The sequence below is a fragment of the Ciona robusta genome, chromosome 11 (assembly GCF_009617815.1).
Source record: "Ciona robusta chromosome 11, ASM961781v2".
Taxonomy (NCBI): Eukaryota; Metazoa; Chordata; class Ascidiacea; order Phlebobranchia; family Cionidae; genus Ciona; species Ciona robusta.
In genome coordinates, this window is record NC_143245.1 from 181,257 (window position 1) to 193,927 (window position 12,671).

The 12,671-nt window shown below is 40.4% G+C and overlaps 3 protein-coding genes across 4 annotated transcripts; 1 reads left to right on the plus strand and 2 right to left on the minus strand.

Moving 5' to 3' along the window:
• Positions 1–963: 963 nt before the first annotated feature.
• On the plus strand, positions 964–5,930 carry LOC149727478 (A disintegrin and metalloproteinase with thrombospondin motifs adt-2-like). The gene is made up of 8 exons (XM_089887625.1): positions 964–1,092; positions 2,875–2,936; positions 2,996–3,114; positions 3,171–3,262; positions 3,340–3,470; positions 3,526–3,691; positions 3,755–3,900; positions 3,961–5,930. The coding sequence occupies exons 2-8, from the start codon at positions 2,885–2,887 to the stop codon at positions 4,419–4,421; spliced, it is 1,167 nt and encodes a 388-aa protein (XP_089743751.1). The 5' UTR covers positions 964–1,092; positions 2,875–2,884; the 3' UTR covers positions 4,422–5,930.
• Positions 5,931–6,670: 740 nt separating this feature from the next.
• Positions 6,671–9,058, minus strand: LOC149727479 (semaphorin-5B-like). 2 transcript variants are annotated; one of them, XM_089887607.1, is made up of 9 exons: positions 8,909–9,058; positions 8,731–8,849; positions 8,583–8,674; positions 8,375–8,505; positions 8,154–8,319; positions 7,945–8,090; positions 7,093–7,884; positions 6,910–7,022; positions 6,671–6,851 (listed from the first exon to the last, which is right to left on the minus strand). In XM_089887607.1, exons 1-9 carry the CDS (start codon positions 8,958–8,960, stop codon positions 6,789–6,791), a joined length of 1,674 nt encoding a protein of 557 aa, XP_089743733.1. In that variant the 5' UTR covers positions 8,961–9,058; the 3' UTR covers positions 6,671–6,788. The 2 variants fall into 2 exon arrangements, with proteins under 2 accessions (XP_089743733.1, XP_089743732.1); XM_089887606.1 differs by having other exon boundaries at positions 7,078–7,884.
• Positions 9,059–9,407: 349 nt separating this feature from the next.
• On the minus strand, positions 9,408–12,573 carry LOC149727480 (uncharacterized). The gene is made up of 6 exons (XM_089887616.1): positions 12,357–12,573; positions 11,483–11,609; positions 10,640–11,273; positions 10,371–10,487; positions 10,146–10,281; positions 9,408–9,819 (listed from the first exon to the last, which is right to left on the minus strand). The coding sequence occupies exons 1-6, from the start codon at positions 12,484–12,486 to the stop codon at positions 9,518–9,520; spliced, it is 1,446 nt and encodes a 481-aa protein (XP_089743742.1). The 5' UTR covers positions 12,487–12,573; the 3' UTR covers positions 9,408–9,517.
• Between the last annotated feature and the right edge of the window lie 98 nt (positions 12,574–12,671).

Below are 12,671 nucleotides of genomic sequence, written 5' to 3' on the forward strand. Positions count from 1 at the left end.
AACACCATCCGAGGTCATTTTTAAAAACCAAATTATATTTAAGGTCAAATTACTGAATTTTAGTCATGTTTTGCCTATTTTTGCGTCTAACTCTGAAAGCAAAACATTTTTAACAAGAGATCACAGATCTAATGAATGAGGACGTTTTAAACTAATTAGCATAATATAGCGGAGTCGGGGAAGATGGGACACCTTTAACACATAATATTCAAATAGCATGATCTTGTTTTAAACAATTAAAAACGGTCTGTGGAAGTCGTGAAGATACGGTTTTATAATTTATTAAATGTTCTTTGTTTACTACTAAATGAAAAGAGAAAACAAAATGAAAAGGTGTCTCATCTACCCCCAACCTGCTATATTGGTTAATCCTTTTTTCGCCATTGGTGACTGTGGAGCAGTAGGCAGAATGTATTTATTCATGTATTATAACTAATGAAACTTATTATGTATGAGGATTGAGTGATTGGTTAAGAATATGTGTAAATACGCTTTGTACAACTCCTGTACCATGTGTTTATTGTAAACTTACACTGGTTAACGTTGTCGTCGCCTAAAAACGTTTGTTTTCATGAATTTTGACAAACCGTAATCACGCAGTAATTAGGTAATGTTAGAAGCGTCCCCACTTAAATGTTGATAGTTTGATTCAGTCGTGAATCGTTGTGTGGATTTCTTATCACACAAACACGTGCCGTCGTTTCCCGCCAACCTGCCAGACAGTGTTTCCCCTATGTAAAGTACAGGAGGAAAGTAATCGTTAATTAATCGCTAATCATGCGGTTTTAAATCTGAAAATTTTGTCTTAAAATTATAAATATATATTACGATTTAATTTCAATCAAGAGATTAAAGAATAAATGCTAGAATTGAAATTTGAGGTAAGTGCGGAAAAAAGTCACGAAAAAACAACAAGAACAACTGTTTGACGAAAAAGGGTCTATATGACCACTAACGTGCTCAAAAAAGTCTGTGACGAAGCATGATATTGTGCACCTATGCCGCATCTAATGGTTGATATCATTGGTCTAGGGCTCAAGTTAACCATCGGACAAACCCGAGCACGAGAGGTTTCATCTTAAGGAGTCTATGGTATGTATAGTTATTTCATGTCGCCCATAGAAATCACATAGCACACGGCAAATGGGGCTAAATTGATCATAGACATAATATAAATATGTACATATATAGCTAAGTTTAATATATTTTATGTTTTTAATACAAATACAAGATGCAGATTAAAGAAAATCAAATTTTCAAGTAGTTGTGTAGACTCCATTCCTTTTCCAGAAAAGAGCAAAAACTAATAAAACAAAATGTAACGAAATTGATGTAGGTCATAACTATTAGCACCAAACAGTGAAATGTTATACAAAATTATCTACCGGTATTTCTTCCTTTGCACACATATGTCAATTATACAACACAACTAACCTGCTTGAAGTAACTCTTGCCCACCGACAAACTTGTATGCGACTACTAGGACGTATTTTACTGCTAAGGAACAAAGATACAAAGTTCTTTTAGGGAACGTTCATGTAGCATCTTGTATCGAAATCTTAATTTCGTATCTTTCGGCAAATTCATTCGTTTATCCTTTAGCGTAAGCTGTGTGAAGTGTAATAAACATCGTGCATCAAATGTGCTTACTACCAAACGACAGAGTAAAATGTGAAAATAGTTGTTTTGAAAGCTGGAACAGCGAACTTTTGCCGCGCGTTGTTTTAGTTATTACAGGCGCCGGAAGTGACGACGTAAAACTTTGATCAAAGAGGATGACGTCACGAAGTTGGGTGATTTAGGAACTCACATATCAGACAATGAAACTTGTTGCGCGTGTCAAACTATATTATATGCAACGGTAAACGAATGGTACCCCAACTTACGTAGACCAGTATAATACTCCTTAGACCCGAAGCATAACTTGGTTTCCTACCTGTTTTTATACAATAACGCGAATTTATGGGCTTTGAGAACTTTATATGCCAGGTTAATAATCTTTGTGTAATGTAAACATGTGACCGCTCAGTTAAAGGTAGTTAGTTTGCGTTTGTGTCCTTGTGGTTGCAACAGAATATCCAATGGTGGGTGTTCTGTGTAACAACCACAATTATAAAACGGCAATACACCAACTACCATCCAAACCTGCACTTGATCGTTAAAGCAGGCGTCACGTTGTTTACAATATTTAGAAATCGTTTGAACACCAGTTTCTGACGTTCGAATCTCCACCGCACATTGTCCCTAAATAAAATCCACTTGACTTCAACCAATGTGAAAATAACTTATCCCGCCATTTTCAACTTTGTTCCAGAATGAATATCAGGTGTGACGTAACAGAAGACATTATGACGTAATAGCATGTTTGAATATTAATTCATTAACAAGTATTTTGTTTGTAACGGAACTTTGTCTGTTTACTATTGTATACTTACTGAGGTTTATAACAGTTATATTTTGTTTTTGTTGTTCAAAGCCAGGTGTCAAAAATACAATCAAGTATCATGTAGGAGTTACGCAGCATATTTCTAAAGTAATTGGATATGCATGGTGGTGCTTACCAATGTAATACCATCCGCATAGTGGTTTAACTTGAGCAACATTCATTGTTAATTGCCAAAGTAAAATATGATTTAAAATATACATTATGACACACAATACATCGCGAATAGCGTTGTGACGTCATAAACGCCCCGGGAAGCAAATTTCTTCGTATTTATTTCGCTTTGCTGTTTCATGATGACTTCACTTTGGAATGTTACTTGGGCAACTCTGAAACACCTTTGTTAAAGTTTGCATATCGCCAAGTGCATTATTTGCCCCCGGCGCTATGTGGCTTAATTTAACTTTAAAGTGAACACAAATTCAATGCAGATCAACAACCATGAGAACGACTTCGCTTATAATAGGGCTGTGTCTCGTTGCATCTTGTTTCGGTAAGTCGATGATTTTGTTTAGGTATGACGACATATTGGATTATTATGACGTGTGCCAGGTTGTCATTGGTTTACCGGGTTGTCGGGCGGAAGGAAGAAACGAAATGCGAACGACCAGCAAGCGATCTCTGAAACCAGCACCTTGAGGTCTTATATGGCGGCTTGTTTAGAACAGAACGTGAGGGGTGTGTTAACCACGTGATATAACCGACCAATTACGTTTGTTACGCGCAGGCGGTAGCATCAGGCATCGACTTTAACTCGTTGGTTGATTATTCGATTCTTAGTACGTTCTGGTATCTCAACACGGACCAATGGGTGTGCAGGTAATCAATTATGACGTCGACGTATGTGTGTTTGTTATTGAACCATAGCATGATAATATCTACTTGTTTCGAAACAGCCAATCTGAAGACACTGCTCAATGTTGGCAGGAAAAGATTGCGCAATACATTGACGCCACATCGGTGTTATTCCAACCATTACAAGGTTGTATCTCCCAGTTTGCTACCGACGTTGGGAACGGTGGACCACGTGAGTGACAACCAATGTTTGCAGACAATGCCCATTATTTACAACAATCCTACAGTTACCTACGGCAGCGGGAAAAGAAGAAAAAAGCGGCAGGTTAGCGCCCCCGTGCGGCCATACGCTTCGTGCATCCAAAACGATCGCTCTCTTGCTGGAAGCTCGATCAGCATCGATTACGATCAAGTTGCAAGATTTGTTGAGGAACATACTGTGTATGGTTACGCGTAAGTGACGTATGCTGCTCACGTGTTATGACGTGTGTATTACCAATTATTTTTACCAATCAGGTGCGAGGGTTGCGGGTGCCAGACTAACCAAACCACGCCCCCAGGTGGTAGAAATGCATCGGCGTTTCGGTTCGCCGCACTTACGCGCACTGACGCCCCCTTGCGGTCAGTTATTCAAAATTGCAACAACCGTTTTTTTCCGCCAGGTAGCTTTGCATATAAATAGTATGTTGAAATGACGTCATTATAATAATATTTTATAAAAGATTCCTTTTTGTCTCTGTGGAGCACGTGGTCGGGTTGTGGCGCCACATGCGGCAGTGGTCGGTTCGAATCTAGGACACGAACATGCAGACTCGGTTCGAATCCCAGCCGAACAACTTCGACTCAAGCATGTCCTGGGTCATCGTTTGATTCTCGCCCTTGCAGCGCCACCTCGTGTTACTCCTGGACAACATGGCAGTCATGGGGAGATTGCTCTGCTGTGACGTCATGCTCCTCTGGTTTCCAATCCAGAACACGGAGATGCAGTTCTGGGAGTTCCCCCCCGTTATATGACAACTCAAGGTGCCAAGGTTCAAGTTCTCAGAGGCGAACCTGTACCACGCCCTGTAACCCTACTTGGGGTGATTGGGGAATGTGGGGGCGTGTAGTGGGAGTTGTCCATCTAAGACCCAACAACGACGTCGACAATGTCTGGGTGGGAGCTTCCCGTTCCAATGCGTAGGATCTGCAACGCAAAGTCGGCCCTGTAGTGTTGGTTGTTCAGCACGTTGGGGTGATTGGGAACCATGGGGGGCGTGTTCAGTCAATTGCCAACAAACACCTTGAACCGTGGGTCGTGTATCCTTGGGCAAGCAAGGATAAAAATAACTACGAAAACCCCATGTTATAACTTGTAAAATGATATTGCGCAATCTACCCCGACCATTAGTATAGTAGGGTAGGGGAAGATAGGACACTTTGTCAGACGAGACTTTTAATTTTCTTTTTACGGACCCCCTTTTAATGATAATCAGGAAAATAAGGTTACAGAATTATTCGACAGTATTATCACGACTTTATAAAACTCCCGTCAAAGCTAATTACTGTTTTTAAATATTAAAAAAATATGTAAAATAGAAACAGTATACTTTGAACAGGTAAAAAAATGCGAAATAGTAAGGGGCTATTTTTTAATGCTTGCTAAATCATAGTAAAGTCAATGATTTTTTTAGTTTGCGTGTGCGAACGATTAAACTAATATTTCGTACAGTTTGATTTTGTCTCATAAAACTAGTTTTAGTTTTGTAAAAAAATACTGAGATATAAGCATAGGGAAAATAGGCAGGGGTCAATATGACTTTAATTTGAGATAAAAACAACAAAAACATATCGGCTTAACGTTATATATATGAAGTTTACATGGCAAAGAAACTAGCACAGCCTGTTAAACTCGGTAGGTTAACTACAAGTTACGGAATACTGCTAATGTAAATATATTTTAATTTAGAATCCCATCTTTCCCCACATTGTAGTTTTGTATGTTTTTATTGCCAAACTTTGAAAGATTTGCTTTTAATTTAGTAATTTATACTTCAGGGGGTTTTCAACTATAAGATACTGATATAATAAATAGATAATATTTTGAAAATATATTCGAAATTTGGTCATGTTCACTTGGTGATAATTTATAAGAAGTGGCTTGTGCCCAAAACAGAGTAGTAATACCCAATTTGTAGCAAAAATAAAAACTTTATCAATAGTTATTATCAATTTTATGGTATTACAAGTTCATATCACAGAAATAAAAAAGAATAGAACGCGTACTCCAATGTCGGCAAAGGAGAGAGCATGATACACTGTCTCTCTTTCGCGGGTCGTTCCCGTTTACTATTCTAGTCAATAGAGTCGACGACGTTTTATGTAGTTTTTCTTCGTTTTTTTAATTATTTTTAATTTATAGTGTAAAACAACTATTTTTTAATAAATATATATTTCTAACAAACCGTTTGTTTAAAATTTTTATTTAAATTTAATAAATAAATAATTAAATTTCCTAAACAAGTGGTAAACTGTAAGCGTTAACCTGCTAAATAACTAAACTGGCCTAATAAACTTGAATAGTTGGTGTAGTTTTGAAATAAACAGCTAAAACCTTCCAAAAATACTATGCGCCTATCTTTTACAATGGAGACCAAGCGAAATGGGGACGGAGTTGGCAGTCACGTGATTAGAAAAAAGAATATATCACGGTTTTGGGCAGTTGCGCGTTCTACTCTTTTTTATTTCTGTGGTTCATATACATTTGTAGGATACAATATTTACCCATTGATGTTCGGACATTACCCATTGTCATTCAAACAATACCAATTGTTATGCAATAATATAATAGGTGGTATAGATGTTAAAAACTATGGCAGTAAGGCAAGAAAAAGATTGTTTAGATTCAATTTTTAAAGCGTACAGTATTATTTCGTGTTATTTACGTATATTCCTATTTATAAATACACTTACTAATCAAAATTAACAATGATTTTAAACTGTCCCATCTTATCCTGTGTGTTTTCGAATTTGTAAAATTTCACCTGTTGTGCGGATCGCTAAATAACTCCTCGTGTGTTTTATTATATTTTTTTTTATTAAATTGTTGTCAATTAATAAAGGAATGATAGTACTAATTCGTGGTATTACCCAAAAACCGTCATCTATTTTGTTTTTGAAAATAATTGGCAATATGTGCTTAAGTGTCCCATCTTACCCCATTGTAATATATAGTAGGGTGGGGGGAGTTGAGACACCTTTTCATTTTGTTTTCGCGTCCCATTTGGTAGTAAACAACATTCAAAGAATTACAAAACCATATCCTCACAACTCCCATAGACCGTTGGTGATTGTTAAAAACATGATCAGGATATTTAAACATCCTGACAAAGCTGTCCCGTATTCCCCCACCCCACTTTATCAAATATTTGGAAAAGACATAAATCCTACATGTTCATGCTTTGTCAGCTTTTATTTTGATAAAGTGGTTACGTCACTGTTGCTGCATATGGGAAAGCTGAAGTGACCACATGGTCTCATGCTTGTTGCGTCATAGTTAGATTTATGAGCCTTAGCAGCGGGCCACACAACCGACATTTTGAGTGTCTTGCCCGCTACATCGATTCGATGAAACCTGAATATCCATGTTATGTTAAGAGTTTGGTAGGTATCAAATCAGGGGGTTCACCTACCTGTGCATTCCCCACTCTGCAAACCCTGGACCTTGTCCTTGACCATACACTCCCACACTGGGTGACGCTACAAGCAGAAAATCGTGACCATACGCCCCACCTTGGTGACGGACCTGGGGAAACACCTCATGGTAATTATACCATCACCCAACCATTATATGAACTTACATCTGGTTCCAGTACACGCTCCAATCATCACCGCGTCCCCGCCAAGGAAACGGCTGCACAATGATGTGTCGAGGGATCCTTGGTTCACAGCTAACGTACATTGACGACTCCGGGTTCGAGTCCCAACAGAACATGAACTGGAGCAAGAACTCCATAATGTCCAGACAGCCCATCTGATACAACTACCGCTTCTACAACGTCTACGTTGCGTGTCGACACATGTGGTCCTGGAACAAACACGACGACGAGTTTGTTGGCAATTGACTGAACACGCCCCCCATGGTTCCCAATCACCCCAAGAAAACCCACAACCAACACTACAGGGCCGACTTTGCGTTGCAGATCCTACGCATTGGAACGGGAAGCTCCCACCCAGACATTGTCGACGTCGTTGTTGGGTCTTAGATGGACAACTCCCACTACACGCCCTCCACATTCCCCAATCACCCCAAGTAGGGTTACAGGGCGTGGTACAGGTTCGCCTCTGAGAACTTGAACCTTGGCACCTTGAGTTGTCATATAACGGGGGGGAACTCCCAGAACTGCATCTCCGTGTTCTGGATTGGAAACCAGAGGAGCATGACGTCACAGCAGAGCAATCTCCCCATGACTGCCATGTTGTCCAGGAGTAACACGAGGTGGCGCTGCAAGGGCGAGAAACAAACGATGACCCGGGACATGCTTGAGTCGAAGTTGTTCTGCTGGGATTCGAACCGAGTCTGCATGTTCGTCTCCTTGATTCGAACCGACCACTGCCGCATGTGGCGCCACAACCCGACCACGTGCTCCACGGAGACCAAAACGAATCTTTTAATAAATATTGGTATAATGACGTCATTATAATATACTGTTTCTATGCAAGGTTACCTGGCGGAAAAAAACGGTTGTTGCAATTTTGAATAACTGACCGCAAGGGGGCGTCAGTGCGCGTAAGTGCGGCGAACCGGAACGCCCATGCATTTCTACCGCCAGGTGGCGTGGTTTGGCTCGTCTGGCACCCGCAACCCTCGCACCTGATTGGTAAAAATAATTGGTAATGTACACGTCATAACACGTGAGCAGCATACGTCACTTACGCGTAACCATACACAGTATGTTCCTCAACAAATCTTGCAACTTGATCGTAATCGATGCTGATCGAGCTTCCAGCAAGAGAGCGATCGTTTTGGATGCACGAAGCGTATGGCCGCACGGGGGCGCTAACCTGCCGCTTTTTTCTTCTTTTCCCGCTGCCGTAGGTAACTGTAGGATTGTTGTAAACAATGGGCATTGTCTGCAAACATTGGTTGTCACTCACGTGGTCCACCGTTCCCAACGTCGGTAGCAAACTGGGAGATACAACCTTGTAATGGTTGGAATAACACCGATGTGGCGTCAATGTATTGCGCAATCTTTTCCTGCCAACATTGAGCAGTGTCTTCAGATTGGCTGTTTCGAAACAAGTAGATATTATCATGCTATGGTTCAATAACAAACACACATACGTCGACGTCATAATTGATTACCTGCACACCCATTGGTCCGTGTTGAGATACCAGAACGTACAAAGAATCGAATAATCAACCAACGAGTTAAAGTCGATGCCTGATGCTACCGCCTGCGCGTAACAAACGTAATTGGTCGGTTATATCACGTGGTTAACACACCCCTCACGTTCTGTTCTAAACAAGCCGCCATATAAGACCTCAAGGTGCTGGTTTCCGAGATCGCTTGCTGGTCGTTTGCATCTCGCTTTTTCCTTCTGCCCGACAACCCGGTAAACCAATGGCAACCTGGCACACGTCATAATAATCCAATGTGTCGTCATACCTAAACAAAATCATCGACTTACCGAAACAAGATGCAACGAGACACAGCTCTATTATAAGCGAAGTCGTTCTCATGGTTGTTGATCTGCATTGAATTTGTGTTCACTTTAAAGTTAAATTAAGCCACATAGTGCCGGGGCAAATAATGCACTTGGCGATATGCAAACTTTAACAAAGGTGTTTCAGAGTTGCCCAAGTAACATTCCAAAGTGAAGTCATCATGAAACAGCAAAGCGAAATAAATACGAAGAAATTTGCTTCCCGAGGCGTTTATGACGTCACAACGCTATTCGCGATGTATTGTGTGTCATAACGCATAGTTGTGCTGTGTCATCTTTTATTTTGCTAAAATTCCATCGCGTGGTTACGTCACTGCTTACGTAGGTAACTGTTCTGCACCTAAACATGACGTCACACCTCATTTGCATATAATGCTAGCTACAAACAATATGTTATAAGCGGAACATAAGGTGGGTATGGGAGTAGCTTATGCAGCTGTAGCCTTCATGCATCAAATAACAATCATCAAGCATGTTGGTATATTAGTTGGCGATTCGTATTCAAACATATGGTAGCTTCCCCTTCAAGTAACCAATGCCACACAATCAATGTTTCAACCTCACACTTGGTCATCAACATCTCAACCGATAAGCGATCCTACTTGCCCCACCCCTGGCCCCAGCGAGGTTCAAGGCATCCGGCCCCAACACTAACCCTCCCAAGGCCCCCATCACGTACAAACCACTCCCACAACCCCATTCTAAATCATCCGTTAATATCGGCAAACCATTAATAATATTTATTGGAAGTTCCTTCATGACATCACAGAACAATGGGTTCATTGTGACATCAACAATGCTACCGGTTGCCAGCCATATAAGGTCGCAATCGACCATCTGATCATTGCTCAGTTGTATGCTCCAGTGATTTTCATCTGGTGAAAAATATTGGTCAACAATGGTTTAAATATTGGTCAACACTGGTGAAAAATATTGGTCAACACTGGTGGAAAATATTGGTCAACACTGGTGGAAAATATTGGTCAACACTGGTGGAAAATATTGGTCAACACTGGTGGAAAATATTGGTCAACACTGGTGGAAAATATTGGTCAACACTGGTGAAAAATATTGATCAACAATGGTTTAAATATTGGTCAACACTGGTGAAAAATATTGATCAACAATGGTTTAAATATTGGTCAACACTGGTGGAAAATATTGGTCAACACTGGTGAAAAGTATTGGTCAACACTGGTACCTTTATTGCATTCCCAAACTTCAGTTTCTTCATGGATGATCAATCTCCCGGCCTCTTGTAGTTTAACAAGTTGTTGATGAACTTGCGGAGTAATGCTGCCACCCCCCCTGCTACTACGGATGACATTGGAACGTTCCTGGAGAAGAAACGTTGTTTGGGATCGATGGATACGAAACTACCGCCTCATTACTAAACCATGGTTGACAAATATAAATAGATACGGACCTCAAAACTTTTCATGGAATAAAAGTCGGCAAGTTTGATAAATCTTCTTCGTCCTATCCATTCCAACTCGAGGTCAAACTGGCGAACTTTGATCGAGCTTCGACAAACAAGATGGATCTACAATGGGACCTTGGATTTAGACCAGAGTTGGCCCATTACCCCAACATTGTACATGCACATTCTATTCTATATGAGTGAGGTCCTACAGTGAGGCACGCCATGGGACCTGGGATTTAAGCCAGAGTTGGTATTTAAGCCAGATAAATCACCTGATTTGCTCCGGACATTGAGGCTTTAACCACCAAGTGAGCGGAACTTAACCCGCCCCCCACAATAACCACAGTGTTCCCAGTGTTGTTGATACGATTCTTTATGTTTAATTTCACCATTTGTTCGCAAACATCATTTGTTTGAATACCAATGGCGTGGCTATTGTTAATAATATCTCCGGTGTGCAGCAAACTCCCATCAACACAACCATCATAAACATCTCGAGCCCAACCAGGAATCCGCTTCACCCCGATGTTGCCCGTGGCAACCACCACTTGTTTCGCAACAATAATCTCCCCTGATGCGAGACAAACATCATAGCAACCATCTTTCGGCAACAATCGAGTGACAAACCCCTTTGTAACAAAGTCCTCCAGCTTATGACGTTTTACGATGGATTTACAGAAATCCCAAAACAATCCCAACGAAGGTACAATGAATGGCCCAGTAAATGTCGAGCTTCGTATCCCCCCGTCAATCTCCAGCAACTCTTCCTCCCGATGTTGATCCTCAGCGAACTGCACCAATGTATGAAGGTCAAACGCATCCGGGTGAACCGAGGAAGTGGATCGAAGATGGGAAATACCCAACGCGTCAAATTGTTTCGACCATTGAGTCATCCACCCACCATGTCTGATGTCATAATCAACATTGTTACGTCATATATTTCATTACACTTGTAGCAAAACATTTTAAAACAAAGAATTCTGCAATCATGCGTCTGATCAAGACACTTAATGGTAATCCAACCCAGTGGTCACTAATGGGGCGGTTAGACACAGTGTTAAATATTTTATTTTCCACTTTAAATAGTAAAAATCTTGTTAATTAACTCAGCTTACCTGTCTATGACACAAATATTGTTCAAAACATTTTCATTGATCGTTCCCCCTTTTCTTAAATAAGTGGTTAACTGTCGAGGTGTGTTTCGAGTTAGGGGGTTGTCTTTCACTTTGGTTTTGTAAACGCCTGCAATAAAGGAATTGTTGAACATTTTAATGAATGAATGTAATTTGTTTATACTCACATAGCAGGGCAACAACAGTCTTTATAACACGGGTGATTAACAATAGCCTTTTTTATTTTACTTGCCCAAGAACATAAATGTTGAACAATATTATTAGCAACTTATATCTTCAAGGCTAAATAAATGCGACCACTCCAACCACTCAATGAAACGACTGCTTTTATCCCAGCAGATGAAAAACAATTATAATAATACGGTCATGGTGAAAAATCCTTCGCCCGGTTATTAGGCAATATAAAAGACTGGCCTTGCTGGGTTTGTGGTAATATGGGGTTGGTGGTTAGGGGGCCCTAATAATACAAAGGTTGCAAACGGTTGCAAATATTTTGGTTATTTCGACCAGAAACACTACGCGGCCACGTCCAATAGATGTCAAATGACCATACGAGTTTAACAAACCAATTTTTGGTCCGATACCACCATAACTTTTTAACCATAACTCAAAAGCAAAAACCATTCGAGGTATCGGACCAAAAGTTGGTTTGTTAAACTCGTATGGTCATTTGACATCTATTGGACGTGGCCGCGTAGTGTTTCTGGTCGAAATAACCAAAATATTTGCAACCGCGTGCAACCTGTAGTTTTATTGGGTATCTGGTGGTTAGGGGGTTAGTGGTTAGCAAATAAGGTGGGAAGGATTCTTCACTTGCATCCAAAATCAAACAGAAACCAAACCAAAATATTCTCACCTGATTTATTTTTAAAAAACAGACTTTTATTATTCGGCCGTTCTTCATACTTGTCTGGCGTATTGATTAAAATACGTGATAGCAGAGACAAGGCGTGGGGCCCTGCACCGATGATCACTACGTCATACATTGTAACTCCACAAACGGGGAATTACCTGGACCAGTGAAATACGTCATGGGTCGACAGCGGGCATGGGGCGCCGTGGATAAGTTACTTAAGATTTTACTCACGTTTATACTCATTATATATTTATCTTAATTACCAATCAAGTGTATACTTTGATCATAAGTAAAAATTGTTATGCTTAGATTGTG